This window comes from Arabidopsis thaliana, chromosome 4 (assembly GCF_000001735.4).
Source record: "Arabidopsis thaliana chromosome 4, partial sequence".
In the NCBI taxonomy this organism is placed as follows: Eukaryota; Viridiplantae; Streptophyta; class Magnoliopsida; order Brassicales; family Brassicaceae; genus Arabidopsis; species Arabidopsis thaliana.
The window spans coordinates 897,423-917,354 of NC_003075.7; the positions used below are offsets into that span (position 1 = coordinate 897,423).

At 36.7% G+C, this 19,932-nt stretch overlaps 5 protein-coding genes, 1 long non-coding RNA gene and 1 other non-coding gene across 12 annotated transcripts; 4 read left to right on the top strand and 3 right to left on the bottom strand.

Moving 5' to 3' along the window:
• Positions 1-49: 49 nt before the first annotated feature.
• AT4G04055 lies at positions 50-831 on the bottom strand. The gene has a single exon (NR_141771.1). It is a non-coding gene; the product is annotated as an other RNA (long non-coding RNA).
• On the top strand, positions 125-948 carry AT4G02040 (uncharacterized protein). The gene has a single exon (NM_116435.2). It carries the CDS (start codon positions 141-143, stop codon positions 597-599), a length of 459 nt encoding a protein of 152 aa, NP_192113.1. The 5' UTR covers positions 125-140; the 3' UTR covers positions 600-948.
• STP7 (sugar transporter protein 7) lies at positions 885-3,650 on the bottom strand (the record flags this gene model as incomplete). 2 transcript variants are annotated; one of them, NM_116436.6, is made up of 4 exons in its annotated part: positions 3,359-3,650; positions 2,529-2,780; positions 2,128-2,447; positions 885-2,041 (listed from the first exon to the last, which is right to left on the bottom strand). In NM_116436.6, the coding sequence occupies exons 2-4, from the start codon at positions 2,671-2,673 to the stop codon at positions 965-967; spliced, it is 1,542 nt and encodes a 513-aa protein (NP_192114.1). In that variant the 5' UTR covers positions 2,674-2,780; positions 3,359-3,650. The 2 variants fall into 2 exon arrangements, with proteins under 2 accessions (NP_192114.1, NP_001329423.1); NM_001340358.1 differs by lacking the exon at positions 3,359-3,650 and having other exon boundaries at positions 965-2,041; positions 2,529-2,939.
• On the top strand, positions 3,214-8,169 carry PRL (Minichromosome maintenance (MCM2/3/5) family protein). Of its 2 annotated transcripts, NM_001203726.1 has the most exons (17): positions 3,214-3,261; positions 3,333-3,379; positions 3,998-4,092; positions 4,184-4,251; positions 4,355-4,414; positions 4,503-4,726; positions 4,814-4,991; positions 5,079-5,201; positions 5,282-5,371; positions 5,631-5,773; positions 5,924-6,101; positions 6,395-6,586; positions 6,680-6,852; positions 6,946-7,149; positions 7,226-7,391; positions 7,470-7,691; positions 7,777-8,169. In NM_001203726.1, the coding sequence occupies exons 3-17, from the start codon at positions 4,062-4,064 to the stop codon at positions 7,873-7,875; spliced, it is 2,151 nt and encodes a 716-aa protein (NP_001190655.1). In that variant the 5' UTR covers positions 3,214-3,261; positions 3,333-3,379; positions 3,998-4,061; the 3' UTR covers positions 7,876-8,169. The 2 variants fall into 2 exon arrangements, with proteins under 2 accessions (NP_001190655.1, NP_192115.1); NM_116437.3 differs by lacking the exons at positions 3,214-3,261; positions 3,333-3,379 and having other exon boundaries at positions 3,953-4,092; positions 7,777-8,168.
• AT4G02055 lies at positions 3,754-3,825 on the top strand. Its single transcript has one exon. It is a non-coding gene; the product is annotated as a tRNA-His (tRNA).
• Positions 8,170-8,442: 273 nt separating the features above from the next.
• On the top strand, positions 8,443-15,868 carry MSH6 (MUTS homolog 6). 2 transcript variants are annotated; one of them, NM_116438.2, is made up of 21 exons: positions 8,443-9,602; positions 9,740-9,839; positions 10,046-10,148; positions 10,235-10,288; positions 10,373-10,447; positions 10,641-10,709; positions 10,839-10,922; positions 11,075-11,269; positions 11,361-11,890; positions 11,967-12,096; positions 12,442-12,533; positions 12,632-12,810; positions 12,886-13,088; positions 13,187-13,288; positions 13,449-13,611; positions 13,993-14,279; positions 14,373-14,510; positions 14,678-14,757; positions 14,844-14,943; positions 15,074-15,203; positions 15,294-15,868. In NM_116438.2, exons 1-21 carry the CDS (start codon positions 8,657-8,659, stop codon positions 15,506-15,508), a joined length of 3,975 nt encoding a protein of 1,324 aa, NP_192116.1. In that variant the 5' UTR covers positions 8,443-8,656; the 3' UTR covers positions 15,509-15,868. The 2 variants fall into 2 exon arrangements, with proteins under 2 accessions (NP_192116.1, NP_001190656.1); NM_001203727.2 differs by having other exon boundaries at positions 8,444-9,602; positions 10,055-10,148; positions 15,294-15,807.
• A 43-nt stretch (positions 15,869-15,911) lies between these two features.
• On the bottom strand, positions 15,912-19,087 carry PIT1 (RING/FYVE/PHD zinc finger superfamily protein). Of its 3 annotated transcripts, NM_116439.3 has the most exons (7): positions 18,864-19,087; positions 18,706-18,777; positions 18,172-18,239; positions 17,858-17,978; positions 16,825-16,902; positions 16,604-16,705; positions 15,912-16,219 (listed from the first exon to the last, which is right to left on the bottom strand). In NM_116439.3, exons 1-7 carry the CDS (start codon positions 18,990-18,992, stop codon positions 16,133-16,135), a joined length of 657 nt encoding a protein of 218 aa, NP_567222.1. In that variant the 5' UTR covers positions 18,993-19,087; the 3' UTR covers positions 15,912-16,132. The 3 variants fall into 3 exon arrangements, with proteins under 3 accessions (NP_567222.1, NP_001329351.1, NP_001329350.1); NM_001340360.1 differs by having other exon boundaries at positions 15,912-16,705; NM_001340359.1 differs by having other exon boundaries at positions 15,912-16,902.
• Positions 19,088-19,932: the final 845 nt, after the last annotated feature.

Here is a 19,932-nt window from a genome sequence, read left to right on the forward strand (position 1 = left end):
TAAAACCCTAAAATTGAGTGCCGAAAAAATAGAAAAAATATTCATAGTCACGGCCTCACGGGTCTCTCTATTATATAAGAACTCCTTGAGACTTAAAAAAAATCTCACATTCCCTCTCTCTAATCAAAAAGCTAAAAGCAATGGCCACTGCGATGTCTTACTCTTCTCAAAACCATCGATTCGAGCACCAAACCCTAATCCACCGTAACCCTAAGCCTCGTCTTTGCCGCAACTCTTCAACAGCTCCTCGCCGACGCAAGCAAAGCCCTACGGTTGTTAAATCTCCGGCGGCGAATCCAAATCTTGTAATGGAACAAGTCAAGATCCTCAAACGCGGTGAGACATTGAGCGCGTTTAATAAGAACAAGGAAAACATTAGCTCCGACGATACAAGACGACCTGTTTTGAAGATGATAAAAGATGTTGATCTGATTGTATCGGCTACTAATAGAATTGGACCTGAACCAGAGATTTTGATGAAACAGATCGGAGCTTTGGGATTGCAGAGCTTCGCCGGAGCTAATTGCTCTCTTTCGCCGCCTCCAAGCTGTGTTCCAATTCCATGTTTCTTAGGGACGAAGAACAATCTCCTTGTTTAGATCATCTGATTTGGGGAAAACAAAAACCCTAAAATCGAAACCGTCTTTTGATGGTCTCGTAAGAGCAGATGTGTGAAGAAATCCTGAGATAGAGAGTAAACAAATCTCTTTGTTTATCTCAAAGAAGAAGAAGAAGATGGAGAATGTGATCACAAAACGCCAATTGCAACCAAAATCTTTACTCTGTAATCGAGTGTTTTGGTGTAACAGTCACTGTGACTATTTTCAATCGCTTTTTTTTAGTTTTGTTTCGGATTTTGAAGTTTGTAGTTGTCACTTTCACATGGGATTCAAATCTCTCCTTATGCAATAAAAAACCTTATAGTAATACAAACATAAGTTTCTTGAATCAGTTTATATTCTCTTTAAACAGATACATTCTTGCTCTCATCTTCAAGATTTGTTGCATCAGGTAATACTTTTTTCCAGAACCAATGTTTACTCCATAAGAGTGTCATCTCTTCTATTGGAACTCCTTTGGTTTCAGGCAACAGGAAATACACAAAGATAGTCATTACTGTCACCCAACCAGCAAAGAAGAGGAAGATTCCAAACTTGAATGCACAGAGGAGACCAAGGAAAGCTTGAGCTATGATGAAAGTGAAGAGGAGATTTACAGCTACTGTGATACTCTGCCCCGCTGAACGAGTCTCTAACGGAAAGATTTCGCTAGGTATGGTCCAACCTAGAGGACCCCATGACCATCCGAACGCTACAACAAAGAGGCAGATGAAGATGACTACGATCACTGAGTACCCTTTTGATAGCTCTTGGTTGTCTCCAAATTTCACTCCTAAGATCACTGCTACTATGACTTGACAGATTATCATTTGTATTCCTCCAGTTATGAGAAGAGCTCTTCGTCCCAATCTGTCTACTAATCCTATGGAAATAAATGTTGATAGGACAAGAACAGCTCCTGTTAAAGCTGATGAATAGAGAGATGCGTTTCCTCCAAACCCCATTGTCTGGAACAGAACAGGTGCGTAGAAGAGAATGGAGTTTATCCCTGTGAGTATCTGAAACATTGGCATGCAAATAGCCATAACTAGCTGAGGCCTGTGTCGTTTCTGCAAGATGTTTCTGAATGGATGTTTGATGGAATTCGCAAGCTCACTCGCATCTACCATGTCTTGAAGCTCGGCGTTGACGTTTTCTGTTCCTCTTAGCTTCACTAAGACTCGTCGACCTCTCTCTGTTAATCCTCTTTCGACCAAACTGTTTGGTGTCTCGGGTAAGAAATACCCGCCAAGCGTCATAAGCAGAGCTGGAAAAGCAGCTAAACCAAGAGAGAGTCTCCATCCCCAAGGCTTAAGCTGTTGAGTACCGTAATTAACCATGTTCGCTGTAAAGATCCCGATAGTTGTAGCTAGCTGAAACATCATGTTTAAACCACCTCGTAGATGAGTTGGTGCCACTTCTGATAAATACAAAGGAACCGCCTGAAAGCAAAAACCAAAGCAAGGTAACTTTCATTAGAGATGAGATTGGTTTATTATTGGTGACACCAACTAAACAATTGTCTAACCTGATTTCCAAATCCAATACCAACACCAAGCATGATCCGTCCGGCAAGAAGCATAGCTAAGTTCACAGCTCCAGCATTCAAACCAGATCCAATAAGAAAGCTGATTCCACCACAAACAATACTCGCACGCCTACCGTAGTTCCTAGTGATGGGTGAAGCCACGAGAGTCGAAACCAAACCAGCTAAGTAGAGTGAAGAAGTGAAAGCAGCTAAGCCTTGATTATCATATTTGCAGTAATTACTTTCATGAGCTTGCTTCTTCTTCTCATAAACCGTGTGGAAAAACTCCTCAAGAAACTCATCCATCGATGTAACTCCTCCTGCATACAAACAAAAAACCATTTCAGCCATTGTTTGATAAGATTATTAAGAAATTGGATTCAAAAGATGAAGAAAAGAACCTGAGATTCCAATGTCATATCCAAAGATGGATCCACCAATAGCTGCAACAAGGCAAGCGATTATAACATAACTAGTGACTTTCCCTTGGTATTGTTCTGCTCTCTCCTTAGCCACACCGGTCGGACCAAACGACCCTCCTGCCATTTTCTTTTCTTCTTCTTCTTCTTCTTCTTCTGCTACTACTTTGCTTCTTTTTAAGAGTTTGTTGCAACGGTTGACTTTTTTTCTTGCTTTTACTCAAATTCCAGAATCTGAGAGACAACGAAACAAAAAGGGTTATACACATTTACATCTTCACGTGGTTAGATAGATTTCAATTTGGTTAGGTTTTGGGAAAATTTTAAATGTGAAGTTTTGCCACTTTGAGATTTGTGATAATTGCGTATGGATTCGTGTTTGGTACATAATTGTTTGGAATTAAGTTCCAACAAGTAAATACGTCATTTTCTTGACCTTATCTTCACATAACAAATTAAAAATTTAATACTGATTTTGCATGTCTTCCTCCTACTTTGATCTCTATTTCCACAAAAATCATCAATGCTCGTTGGAATATTGTCAGAATATACTAATGCTATATAAGAAAACAAATACAAAAAGAGGTTTTATACTTTTTTGGTCAAATGTCATCTTCATAATAAAAAAAAAGATTACGATCTTATCCCGTTCTAACAAGTAACACCTCGGAAAAAAAAGAAATCAAAATCCTTCCTAGTAAAAAAAAAAAAAAAAGTTGGTTTCAGACAGAAAGTGAAGAATCAAGACAAGTGTGATGATTTTCGTCATAGGTTGAAAGAAAACAGATTAAAAAAAAAAGAAGAGGACTTACAGGAGAAAGAAGAAGGAAGATGTAACGATTTGTTGTAGACTGGGAAATGATTCAGACTTGTGTGTGCTATTTATTCCATGGATTTTTTGATCGCCTACTATGAAGGCGATGTTAAAGATGATGTTGACCAAGTTTTGATCAAAGTCGAATACAGAGAGACTAAATATACAACAACAAAAAAAAAAATCAAAAGCTTTAAATTCACACACACAAATTTCGATAGTAGCTATGGATTTAAGACAAGTGTAAGAAGAAATCACACTAGTTTTCAACGTAAGGAGGATGATGAAGATGACATTATTGTATCCACATTTGTCACCCATTTTTTGGAAACAGATGATAATATTATTAAATCTTTGGTTAATTAAATACTAAGGGAAAGAAATAACACAAAAGTGGTTGTAGTATAGCGGTTAGTATCCCACGTTGTGGCCGTGGGGACCCGGGCTCGAATCCCGGCAGCCACACTTTTTGTTACCTCTTCTTTTTTATTTCCAGCAGGGGTAGTTTCGACATTACATTAATCACGTGATCATTAGATCTGGACCGTTCATTTTACTCCCCGCCATTTCTCTCTATAATACTTTTCCCGCCTAAACTCATCGTCATCTACAACCCTTTTACCGCCCAATTTTGCAGTCACTGGTTCATTCCTTTCTCTTCTTCCTCTTCCACTCTCTCTCTCGACCCAAGTTTTGAAACCATGAAAGACCACGATTTCGACGGCGACAAAGGTTACATTCTCTCTTCTTCTCCGTTCTCGATAATCTTTTCCCTCTTTTTTCGCTGAGTTTTGATTCTCACTTTTTTTCTTCTTGTATATAGGGCTTGCCAAGGGATTTCTCGAGAATTTCGCCGACGCTAATGGCAGATCTAAGTACATGGAGATTCTCGTAAGTCTCATTTCCAATATCTTCCACCAATTTCTCTCTTCTAGGGTTTTCGCGAATCTCCCTAATTTTAGGGTTTTATGTTCTATTTTATGAATTTGTGTAGCAAGAGGTTTCAAATCGTAAGATTCGAGCTATTCAAGTCGATCTCGATGACTTATTCAATGTGAGTTTTTTTTTGTTTCTCTCTAATGTTGTTTCTGTTTTGGATGTTGCTATTGTAGAAGCCACTCATCTCTTTTGATATTGTGTAGTATAAAGATGAAAGTGAGGAGTTTCTCGGACGGTTGACGGAAAACACTCGCCGATATGTTTCAATTTTCTCCGCCGCTGTTGACGAGTTGTTACCCGAACCAACGGAAGCGTTTCCAGATGATGATCATGATATTCTCATGACTCAGAGAGCAGATGATGGGACTGATAATCCAGATGTTTCTGATCCTCATCAGCAGATTCCTTCTGAGATTAAAAGATATTAGTAAGTTTTGTCTGAGTCTATTTGCTGGACATAAGCTTTAGGGAATGAGTTTTACAATAGTTTGCTAATGAATTTACTTTTATTCAGTGAGGTTTATTTTAAAGCTCCTTCAAAGGGAAGGCCATCTACCATCAGGGAGGTTAAGGCTTCACACATTGGGCAACTTGTTAGGATATCTGGTATTGTGACCCGTTGTTCCGATGTCAAGCCATTGATGGCGGTTGCTGTTTACACATGTGAAGATTGTGGTCATGAGATTTACCAGGTACAACTATGCTTTTGCCAGATTGTAGTTTCTTTTTTATTTTGTTAACTACTAACTCTGATTATTTTCTTTTACATGTCAAATCAGGAAGTTACATCTAGAGTCTTCATGCCTTTGTTTAAGTGTCCTTCTAGTCGCTGTCGTCTTAATAGTAAAGCCGGGAATCCTATTCTTCAGCTCAGAGCATCAAAGTTTCTAAAGTTTCAGGAGGTTCTGTTTCTGGTCAATGAGTGCCATTTATGTGAATGCACTGATATCAAACTAATGAGTAAAAAATCATTGTCTTGCAGGCCAAGATGCAAGAGTTGGCTGAACATGTTCCCAAAGGGCATATTCCGAGGTCTATGACTGTTCATCTAAGAGGAGAGTTGACAAGAAAGGTACCTTTTCTTGACCTCAGTCTCATGCTACTATTGGAGTCTATTTGTTCTACTTTCGGAATCAATAGCTCGGTTGCTTAGGAATAGTCCAATGAGAAGTTGTTGTTCGGCTTAAAAGCATATGCTGAACAGTTGTTGATTAAGAGGATTTTTTTTTCCAATGTTGTACTGGGACTCTATCTGTAGATATTGTGATATCAGCGTCATTTACTATCGTACAATTGTGAAATTCTTACTAAATTTCCTTAAACCCTTGTAGGTATCACCAGGTGATGTTGTTGAGTTCTCAGGGATTTTTCTTCCCATTCCTTACACTGGGTTTAAGGCACTTCGAGCTGGCTTAGTAGCAGACACCTATCTGGAAGCAACGTCTGTTACTCATTTCAAGAAGAAATATGAGGAGTAAGGCGTTGTTACACCTTTACACTAACGAAACATTCTGATTTAGTAACCTATTCCATGTTTTTCTGCATTTGCTTAAGATACAAAGCAGCTTTCGTGTGTGCACAATATCAGAAAGCATCTTTATACCTTTTTCATTATGATCTACAGATATGAGTTTCAGAAAGATGAGGAAGAACAGATTGCACGTTTGGCTGAGGATGGTGACATATACAATAAGCTGTCGCGATCCCTGGCCCCTGAGATTTATGGACATGAAGATATTAAGAAAGCTTTGCTTCTCCTTCTTGTGGGTGCTCCTCACAGGCAATTAAAGGATGGAATGAAGGTGAACTTTCCTGTCCTCTGATTTATTCTGGCAAAATTTCCATGATATTGCTATCTATTATGATAAAGAGTAAAGACTGTACACTGATTAGAAAGCAGTTGCTTGCTTTAGTTCATCTCCGACTATATTGTTTTACCTATTTCCATACAGTGTCCGCAGTCTTCATTGATTGAGTTATGGAGCTTTATTATTTACAAACATGTTCAGTCATTCAAGAGCACATTGCACTTGATTGGAACACATTTTATCTGTGAAGATTTAAAAACAATACATTCATTAATTATCTTTTGCAGATTAGAGGAGATGTGCATATCTGTCTGATGGGTGATCCTGGAGTTGCCAAGAGTCAGCTTCTCAAGCACATTATAAATGTTGCTCCAAGGGGAGTCTACACAACAGGCAAAGGTAGCAGTGGAGTTGGTCTAACTGCCGCTGTTATGAGAGATCAAGTAACAAATGAGATGGTTTTAGAAGGAGGAGCACTGGTGAGAGACAATGCCCTTTTGCTTTGGATATATTTTAGAAAATATGATGTAAGAGCTATGTGATTTAGAAGTTTGATACAATCTCTATCTCAGGTGCTGGCTGACATGGGAATCTGTGCAATTGATGAGTTTGATAAGATGGATGAATCAGATCGTACTGCTATTCATGAGGTCATGGAGCAGCAAACTGTAAGCATTGCAAAAGCTGGGATTACCACGTCTTTGAATGCTCGAACAGCTGTTCTTGCTGCAGCCAATCCAGCCTGGTAAGTGAACTCTCATGATATGAATTAAAAACTCATGAATGTTGAGTGATCATTGCTATCATTATTGAACTATGTATCTTTGTGTTTATGAAGGGGAAGATATGATTTGCGAAGAACTCCAGCTGAAAACATTAATCTTCCACCGGCCCTTCTTTCAAGATTCGATCTGCTGTGGTTGATCTTAGATCGAGCTGACATGGACAGTGACCTTGAATTGGCAAAGCATGTGCTTCACGTACATCAGACAGAAGAATCTCCTGCGCTTGGTTTCGAGCCTCTGGAACCCAACATTCTCCGGTAAGTTAAATCGCTTTTACAGCATTCTTGTTCTGCAAAGTCAGAAACTTTAACATGAGCATATTTGGTTCTCTAGTGCATACATTTCAGCTGCAAGGAGATTATCACCATACGTCCCAGCAGAGTTGGAGGAATATATAGCAACTGCTTATTCCAGCATCAGGCAAGAAGAAGCGAAATCAAATACTCCTCATTCTTACACAACAGTGAGGACACTGCTCAGCATTCTGCGCATATCCGCTGTAAGTAGAATTTGTGTAGGAACTTGAGTAAATTAGTTGGACTATTGAGTGTTAATATATTTCCGATTTGTTCTATAGGCATTAGCAAGGTTGAGATTTTCAGAATCAGTGGCACAGAGTGATGTGGATGAGGCGCTTAGACTAATGCAGATGTCGAAAATATCATTGTATGCTGATGACCGACAAAAAGCAGGACTAGATGCAATATCAGACACATACTCAATCATAAGAGACGAAGCTGCAAGATCAAAAAAGACCCATGTGAGCTACGCAAATGCCCTGAACTGGATCTCCAGAAAGGTTAGTTTCTTCCTTCATCTTCATCTTCATGTTCTTTCTGAAAATGGATGATCACTGAGACGAGAGATTTGGGGTGTGAAAACAGGGATACAGTGAGGCTCAGCTAAAGGAGTGTTTGGAGGAATATGCAGCTTTGAATGTTTGGCAGATTGATCCTCACACCTTTGACATCCGTTTTATCTGAGTAACACCACCCAAAAAAAAAAAATGGAAACAAACCAAGTCTCTCTTGTTATGTTGTGTGCTTTATCTCTATTATCTTATCACATTTCTTAACGTAGAGACCTTAGAAGTGGAATCTATAGAAGTGATCTCTTGATTGCAGAACAAACTTTACTTTTGGAAATTTAGATGTGACTTTGTACTCTTGCAGTTCTTTTCACTCTCGCAAATTTACTACGGTTTTGATCTAGGTTTGATTAAAACACTTCTTAGTCTAATTTTGTATCCATGTCAGTAATATACTTTCAGTTTGGTATAATTTGATTTCATTATTACAATCATAAAATATTGTAAGTACCATGCTAACATATTTTCAAAAAAATTCTAAAAGTGGAATTTTGGGATTTTTATGACAATTTTGGAAAACAGAACAATTTTCGGTTTAGTAACATAACAGATCGGTTCTGGATCGGTTTAAGAATTAATGGGCCATATTATTATACTTTTAAGCCCATTAATACAGAGCAAAGCCCATTTACGTCGTTGCAATATCTCACTCACTCCATAAGCTTTTAACGGCATGAATAATTCGATTTTCGAGATGGCACAGAGAGAGAGCGAGTATTATTACTAGAGCGTTGTTTCCCGCCAATTAGCAACTTTCGCCGGCGTATTTTCCCGGTGAAAAATTCCCGCGCAATCTCTTCACTCCATAATAAGCTTCTCTCATCAATCTCGCTCTCTTCGCCGACTGTTTCACTCCCCTTCTCTCTCACTCTCTGTGCGCTTTATTCCACTCTCCGATGGCTCCGTCTCGCCGACAGATCAGCGGAAGATCTCCGTTGGTGAACCAGCAGCGTCAAATCACCTCCTTCTTTGGGAAATCTGCTTCATCATCTTCTTCTCCGTCTCCATCTCCTTCACCATCTCTCTCCAATAAGAAAACCCCCAAATCTAACAACCCTAACCCTAAATCTCCGTCTCCGTCACCATCTCCGCCTAAGAAAACCCCCAAATTGAACCCTAACCCTAGTTCTAATCTTCCTGCTCGTAGTCCTAGCCCTGGTCCTGATACTCCTTCTCCTGTACAGTCCAAGTTTAAGAAGCCCCTTCTCGTCATCGGACAGACACCTTCGCCTCCTCAATCGGTGGTAATTACTTACGGTGACGAGGTGGTGGGGAAGCAAGTTAGGGTTTATTGGCCTTTGGATAAAAAATGGTATGATGGGAGCGTGACGTTTTATGATAAGGGTGAGGGTAAGCATGTGGTTGAGTATGAAGATGGGGAAGAAGAGTCTTTGGATTTGGGAAAGGAGAAGACTGAGTGGGTGGTTGGGGAAAAATCAGGAGATAGGTTTAATCGATTGAAACGAGGCGCTTCGGCTTTGAGAAAAGTTGTGACGGATAGTGATGATGATGTGGAGATGGGTAATGTGGAAGAAGATAAAAGTGACGGTGATGATTCTAGCGATGAGGATTGGGGAAAGAATGTTGGGAAGGAGGTTTGTGAGAGTGAAGAAGATGATGTGGAGTTGGTTGATGAGAATGAAATGGATGAAGAAGAGTTGGTGGAAGAGAAAGATGAAGAAACTTCTAAAGTTAATAGAGTATCCAAAACTGACTCTAGAAAGCGGAAGACTAGTGAAGTAACGAAATCAGGTGGTGAGAAGAAAAGCAAGACTGATACAGGCACTATCTTGAAAGGTTTTAAGGCTTCTGTTGTGGAGCCTGCGAAGAAGATTGGACAAGGTAAACCGAAGAGTCTCTTGTTGTAATCATATGCTTGTATTTGCATTGTTTTAGTTTGTGGTATGTCTCTTGCACTGACTTTTGTTTCAGATAGTGTATGTTGTTGGTTGCTTAATATTATTTGTGTCTTACTACAGCTGATAGGGTGGTCAAGGGTTTGGAAGATAACGTGTTGGATGGGGATGCTCTTGCTAGATTTGGTGCTCGTGATTCTGAGAAATTCCGCTTTTTGGGAGTGTAAGTCTTTCACAAAAAAAATTCCATCTTAGAGGCTATTTGCTACGGTGGTTAGGAGTAGAGAATGTAAATTTGTGTCTTAAGCAATATTGACTTCTCTACTGGCAGGAGCATCTCTGGTTTTCTTTTATCTTCATGATGTATTAGTAGGCTGCATGATCCCTATTCTAGCTAAGTTAGTTCTGTTAATTATTTTTGGTGAACAGAGACCGAAGGGATGCTAAAAGGAGACGCCCTACTGATGAGAATTATGATCCGAGGACACTCTACCTCCCTCCTGATTTTGTGAAAAAATTAACTGGAGGCCAGGTCAGAAGAGCGCATGGAAATCTGGTTCAGGATTTTTGGTGAAGCTAATCAACTTTCACTTATATGATTTTGTGGCCTTTTTTCAGAGACAATGGTGGGAGTTTAAAGCAAAGCATATGGACAAAGTTGTATTCTTCAAGGTAGAACGATAATTACTTATTTCGTTATAACTTATTTATTGATGGGAGATTCTAGGATAAATGGTCTTCTTTTGTGGCAAGCAGATGGGTAAATTCTATGAGCTTTTTGAGATGGATGCACATGTCGGAGCTAAGGAACTGGATATACAATACATGAAGGTAACTGTTTGTTATGACTCATAACTAGGTGATGCATTTGAAGACATCTGTTAAAAATGTTAAAAAACCGAAAATTTGGCATCAGATTATGCTAAAAGGGTTCTTTTCATTGGTGTTACATTACAAATTTCTCCTGTATTGTCTCTAATGTATCTCTCTTTACAAGCCCCTGACATATGCATTTATTTTGTAGGGAGAGCAACCTCATTGTGGATTTCCGGAGAAGAATTTTTCTGTAAACATTGAGAAATTAGTTAGAAAGGTTTGTTTCCAGAAATATAGCAACTCCAGTTCAAGCGTGATCTATTTCTTGTTACGTGTAGAGAAATTACATTCATGGCAAATGCTGTACTTTGGGTAGAAATAAAGTTGATTGAATTGAATGGAACAGGGCTATCGGGTTTTAGTTGTCGAACAAACAGAAACACCTGATCAGCTGGAGCAACGCCGAAAAGAGACAGGTTCCAAGGATAAAGTATGTCCCACTATGAATCTAATTTAGTTGGCATTATCAGTTCAAGTCAATTTGTTTGCTCTTGAAACTAAAATTTGTTCACTTTGGGTGATGCCTATGTAGAAAAATTATGATAGGGAGGGCTCATAGTGACAGAACTTCTGTTTTTATAGGTTGTGAAGCGCGAAGTATGTGCAGTTGTTACAAAAGGCACGCTGACAGATGGGGAGATGCTATTAACTAATCCGGATGCATCTTATCTAATGGCCTTGACTGAAGGAGGAGAAAGTTTAACTAATCCTACAGCAGAGCACAATTTTGGTGTATGTTTGGTTGATGTTGCGACACAGAAGATAATACTGGGCCAGGTGAGTTCTAGTTGATGAATGGTACCTGGTTGCACTTATACGTAACATTTCTCGGTGTATATTGATGGCATTTTTTTTTCATTCGTACCAGTTTAAGGATGATCAAGATTGCAGTGCATTATCTTGCCTGCTATCTGAGATGAGGCCGGTGGAAATTATTAAACCAGCTAAGGTGTTGAGTTATGCAACAGAGAGAACAATAGTTAGACAAACCAGAAATCCCTTAGTAAATAATCTCGTTCCACTTTCTGAATTTTGGGATTCGGAGAAGACCATATATGAAGTTGGAATTATCTACAAGCGAATCAATTGTCAACCGTCTTCTGCTTATTCTAGTGAGGGAAAGATTCTAGGTGATGGTTCAAGCTTTCTTCCAAAAATGTTGTCTGAATTAGCAACTGAAGATAAGAATGGTAGCCTGGCACTCTCTGCTCTTGGTGGTGCCATTTACTACCTGCGACAAGCATTCTTGGATGAGAGTCTGCTTAGATTTGCAAAGTTTGAATCCCTGCCTTACTGTGATTTCAGCAACGTTAATGAGAAGCAGCACATGGTTCTTGATGCTGCTGCTCTTGAAAACCTTGAGATATTTGAAAACAGTAGAAATGGAGGCTATTCAGGGTAAAGTTTCTCTATCTTACCATGTATTATTAAACATAATTGATGTGTTCTAAATCTAGAGTGTTGTCTTTTGAAGAACGCTGTATGCTCAACTGAATCAATGTATCACTGCATCTGGGAAACGGTTACTGAAAACATGGCTGGCAAGACCTTTATATAATACGGAACTGATCAAGGAACGACAAGATGCTGTAGCAATTCTGCGGGTGAGTCTTTCAACAAGTTGTTTGACTTTGCTGCTGTCATTTCTCTGTCTCTCAACTAGACAATAACTTGGCATCTTGGTTTCACATTTGATCATTTTTCATGTCTGTTTCGCTATCCATGGATCTCTCCTCAGAATTACACTATTTCCCCATTATGGGTGTTCAAGACCATTTTTGCCACTGTTTCACTGGCAAAGATGATGTTTTCCTATGCGTTCAACTAACCATCTATTTCTAGAACTTATTCCCTAAGATTATAAAGCTTACTCTGCTTCTTCAGCATGTCAAGGCTTTCGTTTACACTATCCATCTGACAATGTATTATGGTACTGTCCCTTCCCTCAGGGTGAAAATCTTCCGTACTCACTGGAATTCCGGAAGTCGTTGTCCAGACTTCCAGACATGGAACGGTTGATTGCACGTATGTTTTCTAGCATGTAAGGGATTAGCTAGATTGAGATGTTAATTCTTACATTATATGTTTATACCAAAGACTTACTAAACATATTTGTTAAACTTGTGTTACGTGTTATAGTGAAGCTAGTGGAAGAAATGGCGATAAAGTGGTGCTATATGAAGATACAGCTAAGAAGCAGGTACAGGAATTCATATCAACTCTACGTGGTTGTGAAACAATGGCAGAAGCATGCTCTTCTCTCCGTGCTATCTTGAAGCATGATACATCCAGGCGGCTGCTTCATTTACTAACTCCTGGTATAATCAATTTGCTCCATATTCACATTCTTATACTGGCAAATTGCACAGCATCTCATATCATTTCTCTGCCAGGTCAAAGTCTTCCAAATATATCATCCTCCATAAAGTATTTCAAGGATGCTTTTGACTGGGTAGAAGCTCACAATTCTGGACGTGTAATACCCCATGAAGGAGCAGATGAAGAGTATGATTGTGCCTGCAAAACAGTAGAAGAATTTGAGTCCAGTTTGAAAAAACATCTGAAAGAGCAACGGAAATTACTCGGAGATGCATCAGTGAGAATTACTTCACTATTTTTTTTTACTCCTTAAATGGCTAATCAACCGAGGGTTTTCTGATCAGATCTTTGGTGCTCTTTTGTCTTCTTATCCAGATAAACTATGTTACAGTTGGAAAAGATGAATACCTCTTGGAAGTTCCTGAAAGTTTAAGTGGGAGTGTTCCTCATGATTATGAATTATGCTCATCGAAAAAGGTAAAAGTTGTACCAAGTTTCACATTCTAAAGAAATTGGCATTTCGCTTTCGTCATAACAAGTCGATAGTCTTCTCGTAATTGCTGTCTGCTGATATATTTACTATATAGAGACCCTTAATTTTAAACATGAGATTTTCTTACTTTTTACTCTCTTTCAGGGTGTCTCTCGATATTGGACTCCTACCATAAAGAAATTATTAAAAGAGCTATCACAAGCAAAATCTGAAAAAGAGTCGGCCCTGAAGAGCATTTCACAGAGATTGATTGGACGTTTCTGCGAGCATCAAGAAAAATGGAGACAATTGGTTTCTGCAACAGCTGGTATGGACAAGTTCATGTTTTAAAAAAAAAAAATTGTTTAAGGAATTTTCAGCATCTTCCTTCAGAATATGTATCTTGCTTATCCAATTCCTGTTAATTACTGTCACCCAGTGTTAGCTTTGTGGGTCGTCGCTTGGACCCTTTTCGTTGTGAACATTTGTTGAGCTAGTTAGAATTGAGTTTGATCCCACACTTTATAGATTGAGTTAGAAGTAGGCATGCAGAAGAAAATGAATCTTAGGCAGACGTATAGTTCAATCACATCTTATAAGCAAGAGGTTTCTTGGGTGGAAGATTGTTTTATAGAATTAGGCATGCAAACAACTTTGCACTTAGACCTTTATGTGGATACATTTTTGACATGAATTCTTTCTATTGCAGAGCTGGACGTGTTGATCAGCCTCGCTTTTGCAAGTGATTCTTATGAAGGAGTAAGATGCCGCCCAGTAATATCTGGTTCTACATCTGATGGTGTTCCACACTTGTCTGCCACTGGTCTAGGGCATCCAGTTCTAAGGGGTGATTCGTTAGGCAGAGGCTCTTTTGTACCAAATAATGTAAAGATAGGTGGTGCTGAGAAAGCCAGTTTCATCCTCCTCACAGGCCCTAATATGGGTGGAAAATCAACCCTTCTTCGCCAAGTTTGCTTGGCTGTAATCTTGGCTCAGGTAAGCTATCATTTGAAAAAACTTTGTAGGCAATGGGCTTTGACCCGTTTAATTTTGATGAAAGAAACTCAAGCAATGATGATCTTTTCACAGATTGGAGCAGATGTCCCAGCAGAAACCTTTGAGGTTTCGCCTGTTGACAAAATTTGTGTCCGGATGGGTGCAAAAGATCATATCATGGCAGGACAAAGCACGTTTTTAACAGAACTTTCAGAAACTGCGGTAATGTTGGTAAGTAATGTTCATTCTGTTTGTCAAATTGATTACATGAAGCTTTCTAAGATAAATGTGAAACTTGCCACAGTGGTTACCCTTTTGAGAGTTGGTCACAGGCTTTGTTAAACTATGCGAATGCCAACAAACGCACTGATAGAATGTTTTATATTAATAATATGCAGACATCAGCCACCCGAAACTCGCTGGTGGTGCTAGATGAGCTTGGACGAGGAACAGCCACATCAGATGGGCAAGCCATTGCGTATGTTGAATCAATTATTGCGTATCATGTTTTTTGGGACTTACTGTTATTGTTCACTTTATCTAAAATATCTTAACTATTTACAGGGAATCCGTACTTGAGCACTTCATAGAAAAGGTGCAGTGTAGAGGATTCTTCTCTACTCATTATCATCGTCTCTCTGTGGATTATCAAACCAATCCAAAGGTATTGTGAAAAGTGTCTGCTTCAGTTTCTGGGTTTGAAAGACTTGAGAACTATCAATAATAATCTGATTGTTTGTGTACATTCTGAAACTTGTCAAAAACCGATCAGTCTTGAATATTTGTTTGGATAGGTCTCACTTTGCCATATGGCATGTCAAATAGGAGAAGGAATCGGTGGAGTAGAAGAAGTTACATTTCTCTATAGATTGACTCCTGGTGCATGTCCTAAAAGTTATGGAGTTAACGTTGCTCGGTTAGCTGGTAAGAACACTGAATTCTCTACTCCATCACCTCTACTCAGTTAAACAGAAGCAGTCACTCATCAAATTGTTTTGGTTTTAATCTCCATAGGTCTTCCAGATTACGTACTCCAGAGAGCCGTGATAAAATCCCAAGAATTCGAGGCTTTGTACGGTAAAAACCATAGAAAAACCGATCATAAATTAGCAGCAATGATAAAGCAGATCATCAGCAGTGTTGCATCAGATTCTGATTACTCAGCTTCAAAGGACTCATTGTGTGAGCTACACTCCATGGCCAATACATTTCTCCGGTTAACCAACTAATTTAACAGCTCTACGCCTTTCCGGTTTGTCGTTCTTCTTGTAACTCTTTAACCAAGGTCAATCCACGAGCTTCGTCGTGTCAAATACTAAAACCTGAGTCAGCCTGAAACTAAACTCCTGAGTAGAGACTCAGTTTTGAGGTGTGGGTTTAGCTTCTGAGTCTTTTTTCTCAAGTTTTTGGGGTTTTCATACTCTGTATAGTAGAGGATCGGTAATTTTGTGAATATATGTTCGTTGAGTACTCGCGGATTCTGTCTTCACTTGAATTGGTGAAAAACAAGTAGACAACAATTATTTTGTTTTAAGACAATTATCACAAGTATCAAAATAGTGAAATTTTAGTTATAATTGACAAAGAAATTACTCTTGTTTATTACTTCTTTTGTTTTTTTAAGAAAATATTTTTTGTTAGAAGTTTATTAAAACAGGATGACAATTTGATAATATGTAAAATAAACAAACGCGAAAAAAATAATTGGATGTTTCTTGTGTAAATTTACGTTTTTTATTTGACTTTGTGAGTAAAAATGACCATGAGCATCAAATAGATGCTTTTCGTTTAAAAAAAGAAAGAATTAGAAAGAAAGAAAGAAAAAATTTCGTTAAGTTCGTTAATTTGAAGGTTTAAGCCAAATGTTGTTGTTGCTCTTCATCTTCTTCTTCCAAGTCATCGTCGTCGTCAGAGCTCAACCTATCTTCTTCTTCAGATTCCTATTTTTTCAAAAGTCAAACATATCACCAAAAGTCAACAAAATTGAGAGAAAGTTGAAAATTTCACATTTGGCATTAAATGATGAATGGTATATAGCGTCTTTAGACTTTTTTTGTGTTTGATATATTCAAAAAAGTCAAATTTCGATTTCAAAGATTTTTCTCCCATGATCACAAACAAATCCTCAAAACGTGGTACCTATACATTCGTAATCGTACTCGCATGCGTGAATGTTAATATTCACATCTCACATGCATTTTATTTTTTGAAATCATATATTATAATATGGTCAATCATGTACTAATTAATATACATGCATATTTATGTGTGTGTATATATGAGTTTTATGAACTTTAATAAAAGGGATTGGGGAACGAACTTACAGGATATTGATGACGACGACGAAGAGTTTTCTGAATAGTTGAGATTGTTCGAATTATAATGAACATTGGCAATAGTATCCCAATGGCCTTTAATGTTAGTACCTGCATTCATTTTCATCCACCCAATTCTTTTACCATCAGATCATACAGTATTAATATACATGTCAAAACAACATTAAGGATTTTAATGATTGGATAATCAAAAGGAAGAGCATTTTTACCGTAAATACAGAGAATGGATATTCTTCGGTTCCGTAAATCACATCGAATGTATGTTTCATCAGCAAAAATACTGAAAGCTGCAAAAAAATAATGTACACATTAGTATTATTTCTCACAAAATTAGTCCATATGATTCGACCCGCAAAATAGATGTCGTTTTAGGATTCTAATGTAAATTTTTGATATAAAAATATCCAATTTGTCTGTAAGTCAAACTAATATATATAGAAATATAAAATATGAAATCTCATAACGACACAACCGAACCGCATCATATCACATATGTAAACAATATCCCTCGAGATTGGCTCGTTTGAACTTTAATTAATTTCGGATGAGAAAAAATAAAGAACGACACAACTGAATGGTAGATTGAGATATGAACCAATACAGATTTGGTAAAGGGTAAAGAAAATATATTGGTAGGAGTTGTGGTCTTAGGTGAGACAAGGTTTTGTATATTGTAAATGAGGCTAAAAACTCAAATTCTTGGCCAACCACCAACTTACCCAACCTAAGTGTTTCTTTTCTTTTTAACAACATTTCCAACCATTAAATATTATATATTTTTTACCTCAATTTTGAAATAAACTCGAAAAAAGGTTGACCAAATTCTTGTCAAAAACTATGGAGGAGAAATAGCATAAATCTTCATACTAAATGGTAGAAGACTATGAACATGGAAAATAGTGAGAAAGTTTCATAACGGTAACATGTACATTTCTTTTTGAAAAAGTTCTTTTTCATGGTGGGAAAAGAAACACTATAATAATATCCATTGGCCACACACAAACAAACAAAAGATATTCACATTTATAGGCTTTGCCACATAGCTACGAAATAGATTTGGCCAAAAAAGCAATGAAACAGTAAGTAGTGGTTGCCATATCTATTTCAGAGCTCCCCTAAACTATGGACTTTTCCCCATCTCTCATCATTTGTTTTAACTAATTTATTATTATTATCACTAATCACTTTCTATCCAAAACTAAAATTCATTAAGAAAAAAAAAAAACTTAGAAAGAAACTTACAGTAAAAGTTAATGATCTGCAAAACGAAGCTCCTCTATCAGCAACAGAATTACACTGAGAAATATCGGATTCAGCTATAGACACTAATCTTCTACTTCTTCTTCTTCTTCGTCCATTTACTCTGTTACATCAAATACAAATTTGGAGTTCTTGATATTATTATTAGTTGTTGAATATGAGTAATAATAAACTAAGCATAATTATTCTCCATACGCGTAAACAAAAGGAAAGAATCAGGAAACCACGTCAATGGGGTCAATTATTTGCATAATTCACTCTATTTTATTTTCCTTCTTCTTAGCAAATATATTTACCTGATTGTGACTTCTTGTTCAATCAATTTCGATTGTTTTAAAACTGCTGTATATCCATCTTTATACACCTGCATGGTTTCTATTATTATTAGTTTCCTCATTTTCATAATTTAATTTTTCTATCATTATAATTTTATTTCTAAAAACCAATTATCATCTTTGGTTTCCAATTTTAATTTTTAAGTTCACTGAATTTAGAAAGAAAAAAAGCTAATAAACAGAAAAAGAGCCGTAATAAGTTCACAAGTGATTGCGACAATCAAAAAATTTATTTGTTTTTCTCTAATGTATCATTATTATTATAGATATGAAAATAATTTGACGACAAAAAACAAACAAGGAAGAAACAGTGACGCATTAAGCAATTCAAGAAATTGGAGACAAAAGAAAAATATTAATTATCTTGAATCCAGCGAAGCGCACATCACACAAAATTAAACATAAATACTTTTTTTTCAAATCATTTCGAAACCAAAAAAAAAAAAAATGATGATCGGAAAAATTGATAATCAAAAAGCAAGAAAAATAAAGTACCTGAAGACAGATTTCACAAGTTGTGTTTCCTTTTTCATTACACCAACGTTGTATGCAGTTTCTATGTGCGAACTGATCAAACAAAACAAAACAAAACTCCATTAGTTTCAAATTTTGAGAGTTAAGAGTTTTTTTCTTTTCTTGGTTGGTTCTTTTACCTTAACGGTGCCTGAACAAGCACATGGAACTTCGAAGAAACTTTCTTCTTCTTCTTCATGGCAAATTCTGCAACGCGTGATTCTCACTTTCGATTTCGTATCATCAATGAACAAAATCACATCTCCCATCTTTATCGATGGTTTTGAATTTTCTGTAAATTTCTTCGTGGCTCTGTTTTTTTTTTTTTTTTGAAAAACTTTGCTCTGTTTTTGTTATCTTCTGAAGAGGAGCTTTAGGCAGAGGGGTCTGCAACTTTATATACACAGCTTTTTCGAATTCTCTATTTTACCCTTACTTATATTTCTTTTATTCAAATTCCAATATCATGTTTTTAACGTCTAATTCAGTAATTCCCAATAAAATCATTTTCCCTAGCTATTAACATGTGTTTTCTTCTTTCTTCTTCCTTGGAAAATTAAAAAAAATTGTTTTATTCTTGTTTATGTTAATTAATAGAATATAATTAATATTTATTTTGTATTGATTTTATTTATTTGTAGTAAAATTTAATTGTGGTTTCAATATAATGATTTTAATTTTAGAACAAAATTTGTTGTAGTCTAAATAGATTAAAATCCATTTTTTATTATGAAATTTTTGTTCATTTTTAATTATAAGATTTTCATATTAAAAAAATTTGAAGTAATTATTTTTGGTAAGTTAAAAATTCTTCAAATATGTTTGGCAATTGTTATTAGAAACTTAGAATCATCAAAATAGATAGTATATGGAAATAAAGGTGTTAAGTAAAATAGATGAGAAATATTGTGAGCTTGCCATATGAGCATAAAAATATCTCTTTTAATATATCAAATATTTACAAAGAATATAATTAATTTTGAACTTAACAAGCATCCAAATTTAAAAATTTGTATACGGTTTAGTTTGGTTATTTTGTCGAACTATTTAATTTTTCTGGATATAATAAATTTAAAACTTTTAAAAATATGAAATATTATAAGTGATATATTTAAACTTAATAATTTTTAAAAAATAACATGTGATGGGTTATATTGTTGGATGTGTTATATGACAAAACGAGTTTGAATAGACATTAGTAACAATTTA